The sequence below is a fragment of the Antrostomus carolinensis genome, unplaced genomic scaffold (assembly GCF_000700745.2).
Source record: "Antrostomus carolinensis isolate BGI_N321 unplaced genomic scaffold, ASM70074v2 scaffold22998, whole genome shotgun sequence".
Classification (NCBI taxonomy): Eukaryota; Metazoa; Chordata; class Aves; order Caprimulgiformes; family Caprimulgidae; genus Antrostomus; species Antrostomus carolinensis.
Window position 1 is genome coordinate 14,854 of NW_010332612.1, and position 16,820 is coordinate 31,673.

The 16,820-nt window shown below is 37.6% G+C and overlaps 1 protein-coding gene across 2 annotated transcripts in view; it reads right to left on the bottom strand.

The window, feature by feature from the left end:
- ERCC8 (ERCC excision repair 8, CSA ubiquitin ligase complex subunit) overlaps nucleotides 1–15,580 on the bottom strand; it is a 28,528-nt gene extending 12,948 nt beyond the window's left edge. The window contains exons 1-7 of one of the 2 annotated variants that reach the window (XM_010173581.1): nucleotides 15,489–15,580; nucleotides 15,238–15,339; nucleotides 10,589–10,712; nucleotides 8,799–8,880; nucleotides 8,090–8,158; nucleotides 5,557–5,623; nucleotides 2,415–2,518 (exon numbers count right to left, since the gene is read on the bottom strand). In XM_010173581.1, the coding sequence (XP_010171883.1) occupies nucleotides 2,415–2,518; nucleotides 5,557–5,623; nucleotides 8,090–8,158; nucleotides 8,799–8,880; nucleotides 10,589–10,712; nucleotides 15,238–15,338 (547 nt within the window). In that variant the 5' untranslated portion in view covers nucleotide 15,339; nucleotides 15,489–15,580. Of the gene's footprint in view, nucleotides 1–2,414; nucleotides 2,519–5,556; nucleotides 5,624–8,089; nucleotides 8,159–8,798; nucleotides 8,881–10,588; nucleotides 10,713–15,237; nucleotides 15,340–15,488 lie in introns of those variants that run through there. The other variant, XM_010173582.1, reaches the window with a different exon arrangement.
- Nucleotides 15,581–16,820: the final 1,240 nt, after the last annotated feature.

The window sequence follows — 16,820 nt, forward strand, 5'->3', positions numbered from 1 at the left end:
GACGGACAGGAGGCCTTGCAGAGGGATCGAGATTGGAGCATTGGGCAATGATTAATGGGATGAAATTTAACAAGTCCAAATGCCAGATCCTGCACCTGGGATGGAGTAATGCCAGGCACAAGTATGAACTGGGAGAGGAGTGGCTGGAGAGCAGCCCTGCAGAAAGGAATCTGGGGGTGCTGGTCCACAGCTGCTTCAATGGGAGTCACCAGTGTGTCCCTGCAGCCCTGGGGGCAAACTGCATCCTGGGGGGCATCAAACACAGCACAACCAGCCAGTCAAGAGAGGGGATCGTCCCACTGTGCTCAGCGTTGGTGCGGTCTCACCTGGAGTATGGGGTGCAGTTCTGGGCCCCACAGTTCAAGAAGGACTTGAAGGTCCTTGAATGCATCCAGAGGAGGGAAACAAAGCTGGTGAAAGGGCTGTAAGGAATGTCCTAGGAGGAGCAGCTGAGGACTTTGGGCTTGCCTAGTTTGGAGAGAAGGAGGCTGAGGGCCAACCTCATGGGTCTCTCCAGCTTCCTGAGGAGGGTACATGGAGAGGGAGGTGCTGAGCTCTTCTCCCTCTTATCCAGTGAGAGGATGTGTGGGAATGGTTCAAAGCTGCGTCAGGGGAGGGTTAGACTGAACATTAGGGAGCATTTCTTTACCGAGAGGGTGGTCAGACTCTGGCACAGGCTTCCTAGAGAGGTGAGTGATGCCTCAGGCCTGTCAGTGTTAAAGAGGCATTTAGATAATGGCCTTAATAGTTCGCCCTGCAATACTGCATGTTCTTAAGTACGTTAAAGTAGCTAAAATCCAACTCAGTGCTACCACTGCAAAACTAATTATGATGTCCATACATTAACTCACTGAAAAACCAATACAGAATCTCTGTATTATATTGCTGTTTGTTATATTGCTATTACACAATTTAAACATACCTCTTAAGATAAAATGCATTACATGTTTTTCAAATATTTTATTAAAAAATTGCTATCAGCATTTGATTTAATTGAGCTATATTTCAATATATTAAATATCCTCGTCTATCTGATTGACATTAGATTATAAAAAACAAAAAAATCACCTTCAGCCTGACAGAGAAATAAAGCTGAGAAGAAGTTGTGTTTGAACAAGACACCATATTGTTCAAAGGAAATATAAAATGGCACTAGTTATCTTGGGAGTTACTGGAATTTCACTTTTCATAAAAGAAAATTTGTCCAAAATTTTCTCTTTCTACAAGTCTTAGATTTCTTTAGACCATTTTCATCTCAGTAATTTCTTGAATTCCAATGAAATTTAAAATTGTCAAAAGCAAACATCTATATTACCACACTACAACTCACATAGCAAAGAGCACGGTTATTAAAACAGTTACTGCTATTTCATATCCCCTGCCTGTACGTTTTGGAAAATTAGTTTGACCCTACAGACATTTGCATGTATTTTCTACATGCACACATCAGACTCACTTGTAGCTTTAATCACTATGATTTATGCTACGCAAATCCCTTTGTTCAGCCATGACACGTTTTCTACTTTGTGATTCAATTCCAAATGCTATTTTTGTGCATGAAAGGACTTTTCTATCTCCCTCACCAGACCTGTGACAGTTCAAGTATATTTTTAACCAAAATTAAGTATCTTTTGTCCAAAATTGACTAAAACTCATGAGCTATAATTGAAAATTCAAAAGCTTCCCTTTAATTTAGTTTGGGGTTTTTTTTTAGGTCTGGAAATGTGACCTAAAATAAATGTCACATTAAATGTTAATGTGTAGCTAATAATATATAAAAATGTTAGTGTTGTTGCTAATAACAATGATACAAGGCCCCATTAATCCATTTGACTTTACTGAAATACAAGTGTAATTTAGCTTTCTGTAAAATTATATATAAACATAAATTTATACTACGTTGTATACTTTATGCAGTATAAAAGGAATATAAATGATTTTGCAGCACCATGTATGAGAAAATATTCTAGAGGCTTGCACTGGAAGCAAGGCTAATTTAAACAGGACAAGGAATGTGCTTTGGTGGGTTTTGTTTGTTGGTTTTGCTTTTAAAGGAGGGTAATTAACTACTGGAACAGCTTATGAAGTGATTGCTCTTAATACGAGACCTAATCTACAGCAGGAATGAATTCTTCCACCCATAAAACAGATGGCAAAATTCCCCATTTTAGGGGGAAAAACATTTAGAACAGATACAATACTGTTGCTAAGGAGACCTCTCTAAACAAGATCCCCAACCAATAACAGTCTTTCTAACAGAAGGAACTGAATAAAATTCAATGGCCTGTGCTATGCAGTAAGTAACAACTGGACTGTAAGTACTTTCCTTGCTGGTCTTCGAATTCAACACATTTATGAAATACAGGAACATTTCTAGTTACATATCGATTACCACCAGTTATATTCTTTATTACCTGCCTCAGAAGATGCTTTGGACTTTTCTCCATTGTGCTGATCAAGTGTAGTCAGACATCCAGATGCTCTCCTCACATCCCATAATTTTACTCTACTGTCAGCACTAAGAAAAACAGATTTGCATATATTAGGGAAATAGTGTGCATCCTGGTTCAACAGCTGTCTGCAGCCAAGCCACCTGGCACTCACCCTGGTCCAGCAACTATTCTGAACTACTCATCATACAGGAAAGCTGGGGAAGGACTTTTCATAAGGGCAGTTAATGACAAAACAAGGGGAAATGGGTTTAAGCTGAAAGAAGGCAGGTTTAGATTAGATATTAGGAAGAAATTCTTCACTGTCAGGGTGGTCAGACACTGGAACAGGTTGCCCAAGGAAGTTGTAGATGCCCCCTCCCTGGAAGTTTTCAAAGCCAGGTTGTGTGAGGCTTTGAGCAACCTGATCTAGTGGAAGGTGTCCCTGCTGATGGCAGGGGGGTTGGAACTAGATGATCTTTAAGGTCCCTTCCAAACCAAACCATTCCATGATTCTATGATCATGCAGGCCCATTCAAGCCAATATAATTCAATGAAAATATTTTTAAGATAGACTTCAGACATTCATTTATGTGAATTAGCAAATATCGCTGGGACACTACAGGCACCTAAGTTAGGAGTGAGTCTTTGTCTGCAATACAATACACTTGCCTCTGTCTACAACATAACACCCTTGCACACATACACAGACTAGGAATAAAATTGTTGATTAAACTGTAGCTACAGGCTCCAGCACTGTCTGGGAACTCAGGCTCTTGCTGTTACAGATCTGTTGTATGACTGGTACACGAGCCAGCCTCATACATGTAGCCTGGATAGGTCTATACGCTCTGTTGTCATACGGTGCTGTGGCAGAGAAACAGTGAGAGCTTGCTTCTGTAGGAACTCACTGGCTTTGTCTAAATTACCAGGGTGCATGCTCATGCTCTGCTCACGCTGTGTCCTTGCCAGCAATAAAAGCAATGTAACTGTTGGTATTAGGTACTCGCTTAGTCAGCAACACTGCAGACAGCACACTTTGCATGGCACCTCCATGTGCAGCCTGACCCGAGTACTCCAGTAGTATACTTCTGCATGCACCACTAGACTCCCAAGTACAGATAGGAGGTAGATTCACAGAAAATACCATTTTCCATGCACTACATTGCCAGTGTAGATGTATTTACTGGAACCATTTGGACAGTTTGGAGGAGGAAAAAAAAAATAAAATAAAAAAAATCCACAACTCAGTCAAAACCAGAAATCACTTTTCACACCAGCTAAATAAAAACAACTGCATCTCTTTGATCTACAGCTGGAAAATATACCCAATCAAGCTGCTTCTTAGATAAGCAGTCTTCCTACTGAATTACTACATGCTTTTTCCTTTGTGTTCTCAAGTTAGATCAGCACATTAATATTTCAAATATATATAGTATACATATGCCATCTGACCAAAGCAAAACCAACTGTTATTCCTTATATGTTCTGCATCTGACAAAGCTAATAACTAATTTGTTCTTTTGTGCTCCTCTCCACTACAGATTGATTCTGTTAACTTCCAAGTGGTATTCCAACTGAATACACTGACAACACATTACTTTGCTGCACACAAATATTCTAAGCCTGAATAGGGATATCGCTAAGGTTTGAGCTGACTGTAAAGTGAGCAACTACAGGTAATTAATTGAAATATTCTTAACAAAGGCATAGAAAGAGCATCCTTACTATAAAAGCCTACAGTTGTCCATTTTTGACAATTCGGTTTCTATTGGCTAATCTTTTCTAGCCAGGTCTAATAAGCAAGAAAGAGCTTATAATCTTCTCTAGTGCCTGAAACTGAAGTGTGTGAAAGACACCCAGAAAACCTGTCTCTTCTCTAAGCATTCCAATCTCCTGCCAAAACTACTGAAGAGCTGAGCATCACAGAGAAATCTGAAATAACATGTTTCACACGCAAGCCACATAAAACCCAAAAATACATTTACTCTCCCTTGAAGTGATCACAAGCAAACATACAATTGTCTTGGAAAACAGTTACACCTCCTGATACGCAAGACTAGTGCGGATTCTCTTTTTAGCAGTACCAGTCAGTTTCTCCTCACCACCTCTTCATTATCTCAGTGTTGCCAGATCTCATCCGTTTTTGTCTTAGCAGATGGCAAAACTAAGTTATGTTATGAGGAACTAGCAGTCCAACTATAGCACTCAATTAAGTAATCGAGCCATAAGAAAAATGTTTAACATGCAATTATCATACAGCAATATGAAACCACAGGTAGATGCAGTTTATAGTTATATGACTTTGAAGCAAAATGTTTCAGAAGATATCACTAAGTCAGTGTTTAATGAAGAAAATTTGGTACTATTTCTGTGAAGGAAAAACAAGGAAATAATTTTTCATTTGTTAAAACAAACATACAAATCATACTTAGAAAATTTCCCAACTATGCTGAGCCTTTCAGAAGCAAAGGGTATGCAAATTTATTCAAAATTCACTCTCAACTTATAAAATGGCCATCCCTCTCTGCAATTCAAAAGAAAAAACATGCCAACCATGAAACTGAGAAAAGAAATGTCACATTATAATTAAAAGCTAACATATGCAAAAGTTATAGGAAAGGTAAAAGGATCTTTTAGACTGAAAATGGCGGGAATGAAAAAAGAAAGCAAGCTCAGGAATATCAACATACAATCCATACTCACTGAATTACTGCAGCTTGGAAAACTATTACCCATCAGCTAAGCTACCTGAATTATGTTCTTTGACATAACTGAGCATGATTAACCACGTTGAGCTAAACACGTTTCACTTTGTTGTAAAAGAGATTACCAACGTCCACACTCATAAACAGTGAGAAGTAAGTATCTCTATAATGCTCTATCATTTTCCTATAACTTTAAATGCAATTACTATTTCAAAATTCTGTACAACCTCTCTCTAAAATAAGCATCACTTGGATAACTTTTCAGGCTTAACATTTTTAGGCAAGATCTATAAAACTGTGAAGAGGTTAAAGTAAATTATGAAGATTAACTTTAAAAGTAAAAAACCATGCATAATAGATAAACTAAATTTTACCATCAGACATTTTTAGTGCATATAACAGTCCATCAACATCTCTACCTTGCTGTTGCCAAAATATATTCATGACGTGAGGACCAAGACACTGCCAGTACTTCTTGCCTGTGACCTAAAAATTATATGAAAAAGATTCTATGATTTGCTAGCAAAATACTTATGTACATCATTTCATATAAATAACTTAAAGTAAAAGCGTATGCTTAGTTTTACAGGATCCACCAATCCAGAACAATAAACTAAATTGTAACATGAATTTGACTTTTTTGAAAATATATTATTTTGGGATAAAAGTTACTTCTCCTTCCCCCTCTTGCTTAAGTGGGATTGGGGTGAGCTGAAAGTGATACATGGAGTATTACATGTATACAACTTCTGATAACAAAGACGGTTTTACCTACGCAAAACACACTGTAGCACAGTCACAGCTACTGAGTTTACTTTAAGTGCTGTTAAGTTTTGTGTTAGCACTGGTGTTCTCACACGCAGAAGGAACTTGACATTTGTTTTTCTTCAAATCCTTTCAAAACGTTTAATAAAAACTCTATTTACCTTATGTGCTTAAGATTAAAACTTTATTCAGCTTACTCTCAAATACTCTTGTCCTGCATTTGGGATTTTTTTCCCCCTAATTAGGTCTGAAATTTTAAGATATTAGCATAAATGTTTTCTTAGCAATGACACACCCAGTGCAGTTTAATGGTAAGTAATACACACACACACACACACACACATACATATATATATATATACACATACACACACAGAACTTCAAAACATGGAAAATTTTAAAAATGTTGGATAAATACAGACAACAGGAAGTATAAGGTGGCCTAAATGGAAAGACTGAATCACGCCTCATGCAATAATAGAAACACACTGCTGAAAAATAAGTTATATAATTTTTTGTGGGTCCCCATCTTTTCTTCCAAGTAACAAGTAATAGGACAAGAGGAAATGGCCCCAAGTTATGCTAGAGGAGGTTTAGGTTGGATATTAGGAAAAAAATTTTCTCCAAAAGGGTTGTCAAGCACTGGAACAGGCTGCCCAGGGAGGTGGTTGAGTCACCATCCCTGGAGGTATTTAAAAGACGTGTAGATGTGGTGCTTAGGGACATGGTTTAGTGGTGGACTTGGCAGAGCTAGGTTAACAGTTGGACTTAAAGGTCTTTTCCAACCAAAATAATACCATGATTTTGTGACTCTAAATACTTTTTTCCTAATGCAGGTCAGAGCTATTGAACCATCACGTTTTTGCTATATCTCCTAGTAGATGGTTTTCCATTACTTGAAGGAATCAAAGGGCTGTGATGTCCAGGATAATGGGAAAAATCTCCATAATAAAGATACTGCAGGATGTACTTGGAAGGCTCAGGGCAGACACATTTATTTGGCTCCATTAGGTAATCCTACACCCAAACATTCAGCTGCTAGAGTTAGCCTATGTTAAAAACATTCCTATCTGTTTTCAAGACACTATTGAGTGCTTCAGGTTCAATAAAGAATGATTAGATAATGTTTAGTGGAGGACATAACCTGCCCCTCCTTGTTCCTCTGGTACGGCACTTGAGTTAACTGTACCAGGCTGTGTACAATGACATAACCTGTATTGTGCCTGGAAAGCATCAACTCTTGAGTCAAAATTAAGAAGCCCTGCTGAAACCACACTGATTCCCTAGAGAACTATTTTTGTGCCTGCACTGTCTGGTGCTCTTAGTTCTAGAAACAGAACTTTGAGATGCCCACTGTTGCTGATTTAGTTCAGAAGGACTTACTGGCTTAAGCTCTGCATCACACAAAAGCACCTAGGCTACTTTTAGACTTGAGTTGGCCAGTGCAAAAAACAGAGCTGCATTTGCACATTGCTGTGTCTGAGATGGTTTGAAACATGCAGATTTACCTTGTAATTGCCTTCACTTGAACATGCACACATTATATTCCAAAAAGTAAACATCAGAAAAGAGACAGTCAGGGCAAATTCTCATTAAAACTTTGATTATGCAACAATAAACTTTTACTGAATCATGGAAATGCGAAGGATTAGATACCACCCTTCTATAGCAAGTAATATCTTACCTGTTATACAGAAACACCTAAATAAATCCAGGCAAGCACCTCCACAGGATATTGTGTTAAAAATAGTAAAAGTTTTTTTTTAATTTTGGTATGTTTTTTCTTTGTAGTTTTTTGTTGTTGTTGTTTTTGTTTGGTTGGTTTGGGGGTTTTGTTTGTTTGTGTTTTTTTTTTTTAAAGCAGCATCCCAGATTGAATTTCCATGAACACAAAACCAAGGCTTACACTTAACCATGTAATAAACAGTAAACACTATTGATCAGGTAATGAAAAGGCCCAAACACTTGTAATAACCATTCATTAATTAATATTTGTATTCTCCAATTCATTAGCACTGGAGTAACAGCCAGAAGAACCTTTCACCACTCTATAACTTCCACAACTGACAATAAATACATTAGTCATGTTACTTACAAAGAATACATTGTATACAGAGTTTCTTTACAGGACTTGTTTTACTCAAAGTAGTTATTGTTTAACATTTATGTTTCAAACTAAAAGAGTACCCTGCAGAATGTGAGAACAGGATCCAGACTTCAAGTCACAGAGCTGTACTTTGGGGCTTTTGGTACCAACTGTAACAAGAGAAACAAAGACAGCTAAAAAAAAAAAAAAAAAGCCAGCATTTGAGAGAACAACAATAAAAAAATCTTAGCAATGACAAAGAAATACAAGAAAAATGTTAGCTGCATAACAGTTCATTAGTCAGAGCAATGCAATCTATTAACAGATTTACATTTTCAGTCTAAGTAAATTTACCATATAAAAACCAAAACTTAGAAACTGTGGGTAAACAGGACAGTATTTATGAAACTTAAAAATATCTACTCTTTAAATATTTTTTTTGCTAAACGTAGCTAAATTGTGTATCTGTAAGCAATACACACGCTCTGCTATTTACACAATTTACTGTGTTTGGATCTAATAACCTCCAAATGCTAACTTATGAATGAAACGTAATCTAATTACAGCCATGAATTTTTATCTACAAGGGGAACTGATTAATGCCTTATTTCAGAAGAACAAAAATTATATTCTTATTGACATCATCTGACTAACTGATAATATATATTTTACCAATGACCTTATGTCTTATGAAGACTCAAATTATATAAAAATAAAGATGGGGAGGGGAAAAAACTCCTAATGAATACTACTTGCTTTTTTCTATTATCGCCAAGATACATAGGACATTTCTTAAAAACACATAAATACCTGCTATTAAACAATGCTTTGTAGCAACTGGAGACATGTGATGGCTATAGACTGTTCCCTCAAAGTGAAATACATCTGCAGGCTGGTAATATAAAAAATTAAATTAATCACAGCACCCAAATTAATTAAACACAGTTATCAGAATGTAAATCCTCATTATTAAGTATTTTTTAAGTAACAGCTACAAATGAGACTAATACAAATATTACTATTTACATACTAACAATAATTCTCCTGGTTACAAACCAGATCATGCAAACATCACAAAGTAAGTAGGTCTGTTTCCAGCACCGGAACAACTATGCCAGAGCTCAGAGATGACCCAAAAAAGACCAGGAAAACTGGCTCATCAGAAGCATGAATGAAAATTATTTTAAAATTATCAAAAAATTAAAAAGCTAGCACGAAAGAAAAGCAAACAAGAATATAATAATATAGAGATAGAGGTCAACAGGAAAGAGGCACTCAGACTAAATTTAGAAGCCTCTTGTCATTCACAAATGTCACATACTATCTTCAATTCCTCAAAAACCCCAAATTATTAGTTCCCTTGTGACTATTAAAAAATAATGAAATATAATACTGGCTTTAATAATCAGCACTTTCAGGTACAATTACTTTCGTTGTCTCATTCTAAAATACTGTATATATATTAAAAAAACCCTCTTAAAACTAAGTCGCCTGTGTTTTCAAATATACCATTTGGTGGCAGAACAGGTCAATCAACAACCTTTACATGAACAATGTGTCTTACATGATGCTCACAGAACCACTTGGAAAGTGAACTGAATTTTGCATTTACGAGAAGATTTAGTAACTACAAACACAGCTTCGTATCTCACAAAAAAGAGGTCCAAATGCATTCCCTATCGTGTCCCTAGGACAAGAGACCTCTTATTTTTTTTAAATTCTTTCACTACACATGAAACAACATTCAAATAGCATCAGTGTAAATCCATTAACACATGCACACTGGAAACAGGATAAACTGTAGTTCAGAATTCATAGTTCAATAATTAGATATGAGGATTAGTGAGTCAAGGCAACCTAAAATCCTACAGAATCTGTTTACTTTAATACAGCCAGATACATCAGTAAGCATTTTCTTAATGGTTTCTCTCATTCTTCACCAGTTTTTAGAAATGGTGCCTACAGAGCTTACCACAGCAGAATTTTTGAACTAATGACCATGAATGCCAAGACGACCAGTTGTTCAAAGGCAGTGCCAGACACCGGGACAGGCTGCCCAGAGAGTGTGTGGAGTCTCCATCTCTGGAGATGTTCAAAACCCACCTGGACACTTTCCTGTGTAACCTGCTGTAGAGAACCTGCTTTGGCAGGGGGGCTGGACTATAGAGGATCTCCTGAGGTCCCTCCCAACCCCTGCAATTCTGTGATTTAGGCCTTTGTTACTAAAAATAATTAACCCTGCTGTACACTACTGTTACACTCAACAAGCCCTACGAAAGAATTTCAGATCAGTCCTTGGTGGACAAATTTACATAGCATAAATTCAACTAGCTGTATTCTTGTTCACTGCAAGAGCAGAAAGGAATTGTCCCAAGGCTCTTGTACAGTCTAGACATTCAGGTCTCCAGAAACAGACAGATACACACCAAGGTATGTGTGAATGCCAGAACCACGCCACCCTCTACTGCACCCATGGTTCTAACCATCATCTGGTCTTCAGCCTTCTGGATGCTTGGCTCTGTTGAGCTCTGGGTGAACTGCAGATGCAGTAAAAGTAACATGCATACAAGGAAGTCTGCAAGCTGTAGAAATTCTCTTACCTGTAAAGTATTTGTATCCCATATTTTCAAGGTTTTATCAAATGAGCTGGATGTAAACATGCCAGTGTCATGAGGATACCACTGGACTGTCTCCACACTGAATCTATGCACATCAGGATGGCTCCTAAAATCAAGGAACAGAGTCCAATTGGTTAGAGTTTTGATAATCATCTTATAATTGTCTTGATGTTCAACAAGTTGCAAACATAAGTTAAGGGGTTTTTTTTTAAATTGGTACTGAAGTTTTCAAGATGATCTAGTTGTTTTGGTGCCTTAACTTTCAATCAATGTTAATTACTTTGAAGAGCCCTCATTTCAATAAAGTTCAGGTAATTTACCTTTTCAAAATATGGTCTCTCAAGTTAAGACACTCAGTCTGAGGCATAAAAGGCAATAATTATTTTAAAATTTTTAAATTCTTGTGTTTAAAGACCTAATGCTCAAAGAGAGAGCCTATCACTACAAACCATTTATGCTTGTGGAATCGCACTTAGAAATGTATCCACCGAAAAATACAATCATACACACAGTTCAAAAAATTAATGATAATTTTTTGTTTCGAAGTAATGGGAAATTCAGGTGTAGTGAAGTCACCAAACAGCACTGGACCGAGTTACTGACAGTTAATTATTTTAGCATTCAGAAGTTAACGAGGAAGAACAGTACGAAATTTTCAATTCAACTATGCATAGTAACAGAATGTAATATAATTAATAATACATTAACAATGGTGGGAAGAAGGGACACCAGAGCCACTCTTGACAGCTCAAGGGTATGACTCAACCGACCAGGCTCTGAACAATACAGGTCATTTCACATACCTAATAGGCCACTCATATCTGAGCTGGATCCACGTGGATCCAGCTTCAGGGCCCAAAATCATGGTGCCAGACTCAGAACTACCATGCTGCTGTGGGTTAACCCTAGGCACCTAAGCATCATCACAGCTGCTTGCTCACTGCCCACCCTACAGTGTGATGAAGCAGAGAATCCAAATAGCAAAGGTGAGAAGACTTGTGGGTTGAAACAAAGACATTTTAGTAAGTAAAAGGAAGCAAAACAAAACAACCCACAAAAAACCAACCAACCAACAAAAAAAACCCCATAAAACAAACAAGTGATGCAAAAGCAATCCCTCACCACAGGCTAATCAATGCCCAACCAGACCCTGAGCAATGATAAGCCCTGGAAAACTCCCCCCAGTTTCACTGCTGCACATGACATTGTGTGGTATGGAATATCAATACCCCTTTGGTCGATCTGGGTCAGGTGTGTCAGCTGTGTTGCCTCCCAGCCTCCAGCCTCTTGTTCACCACCTGCCTACTTGCTGAGGGAGCAGAGTGAGGAACAGAGAATGCCTTAACACTGCACAAGCGTTGTCCAGCAATAGCTCAAACATCAGTGTGTTACCAATACCGGTCACAAATCCAAAACACAGCACCATACAAGCCACCATGAAGCAAATTAACCCTGCCCAGCCACAGACACAATACACACGCAGAAATACTCCAGCTGGTTCTATCTGCAGCTAGTGAAGGCTTCACAAGTTTTCATCACTTCAGCTCTTATCTTTGCATTGTTCTCTCAAGTGTCCTGGCTTTCAAAGTGATAACTATTGCAGGGGTATCTGTGTATATGCAGATACAAATCTTCTGTACCGATATGGCACTACACCTAAGGTAATGAACCTTCCTGCTTCATTGGGTTGCTAGAAAGCACAAAAGCCAGCACTGACAATACTGAGCAAGAGCTATTGAGCAACTGTTGAGCTTGGTTTAATAACTCTGTATTGCTTGTCTTTGAGGCACACCCTAGAATGGCCTTACATTGCCACGGTGCTAAATCTCAACACATTTTGTGCACTTATTCTAACAGCAGGGTCAAGCTAAAAATCTTCAGTACCTGCAGGGCCAAGAAATCGAGCCTGACTCAGCATGAACTTACTCCTGAAGAGGTATTTGTATGCACTGTGCAGAAAAATCTAAACTTGTCAAACTAATTATCCTGGTACAATAAATGTAAGTGCACAACATCGGACTGTGTTCAACACTGCATCAGAGCAATCAATTCTCCTATAATCCAGAGGGCTGAGGAATGAAGTAAAAAACTTGAGTAGCTCTGTAGGAATTGCCTTTGATCTGGTTTGGCTTAGTAGTGGTCACATGCCATTCAGCCTGGCTCCATGTCTCGGGGCTGCAAGTTATTCCCAGTTCACTCTATATGCAGTATTCTCCCCCGTTACTCAGAATGCCCCAACCTTTCCTAAAAAAGGAAAATATAGAATGAATTCTATGAATAGCAAAGTCACTGCCATTCATTCTTCCTAGACAGGTTTTGAGGAGAGGAGATTACCCCTTACACACAAGCATCAGCTATAAATTATCTAGAAGCTGGCACTGTTTGGTTACTCCCAGATGCCAGTTTCTGCCACAGGACTGCGTGGATCAGATGAAACCATGCAAAGCTCTCTGTGCAGACTCTCAGTGGAACAAGGGAAATTCAAGGGTTTTTTGCAATAGTGGCCCTACGTTCTAGATGAGAAACCCTGGGGAAATCACAGCGTACCATCAGGAATTATCTCCTCTGTCGTTCGGAACTACTGAACCCTCAGCAGGCCCAGTTCAGAGTCTATTCAGAAATAGCTTCAGAGGGCCTCTACCAGGAGCCTATTCCTTAAGCAATTTCAAGACCAGAGCTGTGCTGTGCGCTGCAAACCAGGGATACAGGCAAACTTTTGCAACATGTCATTATCATATGCTTCAAAGATAGGAGTCAGATAGTTAGATGGGAAGTGTTTCTTACTGGTAATTATAAATTAATTCATGATGTTAGGAACATCATGAATAATATCCCAATCTCTGAAGCTGTATCTGTAGCTAATTAACTACAACAAGTATTTAAAACATACTAGGAAGCTACATGAATACTGGGAATAAATAATTGAGGGAAAAAACCCTACTATGGTTACTTTAAGCAATAATAATAATATTATTCTGTCACACAAAATCATATTCTGCTAGTATAATTTATGTCTCTACTCAAGTGACAAGAAATATAAGATCCATCTATGCAAATTAACACCTACTCAAAAAAAACAGACTACCAACTAACTATGCCCATAAACATAATTTTCAAGTATGGAATGTTTTTACTGACCTGTCTGAAGTTAACAATGGCATGACTTTAGACAGATTTGCTAGTTTTTATGTTGCATCTTCTCAGCATGTATTTCTTCAGTTCGCTGTATGAGTTTCAGAATTAATTTTGGTTATGAGATTTGGGGATGTATAGTCAATACTTGTTCTTCATTAAAATTTTAATTCATTTTGTTCCAGAAGTCCCAGCCATCAACACTTACCAAGTGCAGCTTACTTGCAGCAGATTCTGTTCCTACTCATTTGTTTTGATGCATGTTCTATCACTCTTTTTCTTTCTTACAGGCCAAGATACCATTTAGGCCTTTTATTGTTACAAACCTGTTCTGTTCTTGTCAATCTTACTCATGAAGCTCTTAGACTTCAAATAATTTGAAGAATGGGGAAAAAATAAGGGGAAAATTTAGTACTAAACTTTTACACAGTAGGATATATCTTATTATGAGCCTCAGGTAAAGTCCTAACCTACTAGATAACCTTAGTATGCAAACACAAGTTAAAATACAGCTTTTGCTAGAAGACTTAATGCCCACAATTGAAAAATTTATATTGCTTGCAGGGAAAGCCTGACAAATCAGTAAAGGCTTTGAGGCTTTATTTAAAGTTACACACATTGTGGCAATACCCTGTTCTTCAGAAAAATACATCCCATTTTTGTTAGTAACACATCTGTCTTCATTCAAACATGTTCTTAATAAGTCCTGTATTAATTACTTCTGTAGCTGGTGAACAGCTGGTTAAAATAGCTGTTTTTATTCAAGCTGGGAGCGGGGAGAGGGGAAATAAACCCAACAACTGCAAATTTGTATTAGACTTTTTTCCAATCAGATGAACGGGGTAATGCAAAGATTATTTTCCTTTTGCTTGAACACATCATTATTAAAAGAGACAGATATATATTTGAGAGATACAAGAAATATTTCTACAACAGTCCCAAAATTACTTTCTCATAGTTACTGGCACGGAGTCAGCAAATTTCAACATGAAAAAATAAGAAAACTCACAGACGAGGAACTGTCACTTGTAAAAGGGTTGGGCGATTTTTTGCCTTTTTTCTAGTGTTAAGACATGAGATTGATTGGAGTGCTAACTCTGACTTTTTTTGTGGGGTCTACAGCAACACAAGCTTCTCTATTTTACTTTCTATATGAGCATAATCAACACCCTCCATTTTAACTTTCAAACTGCCAGAGATCTACTCAAACAACATCAGAGAGCCATTGTACCTGTGTTATGACTGTTAAGAGTAGACAAATCAAGAAAAATCAGTTAGCTCTTGTTACTTTGCAAATCATAAGTCATCACAAAGTTTCTTGCCTTTTTTTTTTTTGTGTGCCAAAAACCATAATGCATGATGCTAGCCTTCAACGATTTCTGGCCCTATTTTCTACAGTCATTTTATCCTAGAAATAAGAACACATTAATTTGTGAGTTTAATGCTAGTCACACAAGAGTTACCAACATGAACTTTTAATACAATTTTTGAGAACCTACCTTCCCACAGAGCAAAGTGCTTTACACGTGTAACTTGGTTTTCTGCTCAAGTTTTCAAGGTCGTAAATTACAATAACACCATCTGACCCACCGGATAACATGCTGGAAGTGTTAATAAAGCACACAGGTTACAACACAGATGATCTCAATATGCTCAACATAATTGAGTGTTCATCAAGAAAATAAATCCATAGTACCAAAAGACAGCAAAGTTCTCATACACATTTTTACCAGCTGAAGTATATACTTACTATCTTCCCTCAATAGGCTCAATATCAAGGGCATTGACACCACTGACGTGTATTCTTTCCACATCTCTATCTTTATTTAATTCCAAACTTAGAACCCTTAAAACAACAACAACACAAAAGAAAAACAGAAATATGAAAAACAAGAACAATAGAATTGCAGAATGTTACTGTGTAGCTTTGAACAGCTCAAACCATAGCTTTGTGCTTCCTCAATGCATTTAACCCACCCCCGCTATTTTTTACAAAACTAGAGTTGCAGACGTGATGCAAATAAGTCCCGTGAAGCTGGTAGGGAAAAAAAAATAAAAATCTTTACATTGTTTGGAATATAAGAGAGAAATAAATATGTAAAATAGCAAAACTACATTTGGGGTCAACATATGAAACAAAAACCTGAACATAATTTGAAAACATTGAGCAAAAGAAACATCAAGAGGCAGCTGTTGGAGCTGCAACAAATATCAGTTACTCTGAAGCTTCACCATGTACCATCTCTCCAAGCTTCATGGAACTACAGACACCTAGCGGACAGATTCATTTTCTTTAACAAATTACAGTAATTCCTTTAAGGAAGCAATGTTTGTGTGTTATGTTTTCTGTAACATTAGGTAAAAACTATGCTATCCACATGATAAAAGCTTCCAAGACAAACCTTCCTGAGCTGCCATTAGTATCTTGTACTACTTAGTAACAGTCTGTAACTTTACATATGCTAATATTACATGGTCAAAGAAAGAGACAGATCCTGCTTCCTTAAACCATATTACTTGATAAAAAGTTAGCCTTACAAGATGATCAGTACTTCCTACAGCACTATTTTGTAAAAACCACTATCAACAAAAATGTAACAAAGTAGACAACTGAAAAGCTGTAAGGCAGAGTGCCCCTACCCGGCTTCAGTGGCAAAAATCTTGATGTGAGAAGCTTAGTTTGTTATAGGCAGACCTGCAAGAGCATGTCTGCAGCCATGCTTCAAAAGCAGCAAGTCACTTAAGCCCTTTCAAAAGATGTGAAATATAATTATGCAAGAATTCTCCTAGAATAAGAATTCTGACGCATACAGGAGAACCTACTCCAAAACTTCTGAGCTCACGACTGAATTTTAGTGCAGCCATCAACCCCCTAAGGAAATGTTTTACAACATATGACTTTAAAATGTAGTTATAAAGAGCATCTACTGAACACGGGAGATTGTTTTTTAAGGTCAGGTTTTTAGGAACAGAAATTTTAGGTGGCCAATCATCCAAGTAACATAAATTCCGCCCACTCTGCTTCCATTCTTAACTGTGAACGCCACACGAGCGCTGAGGGCACAGGAAGGGCGTAACCGCG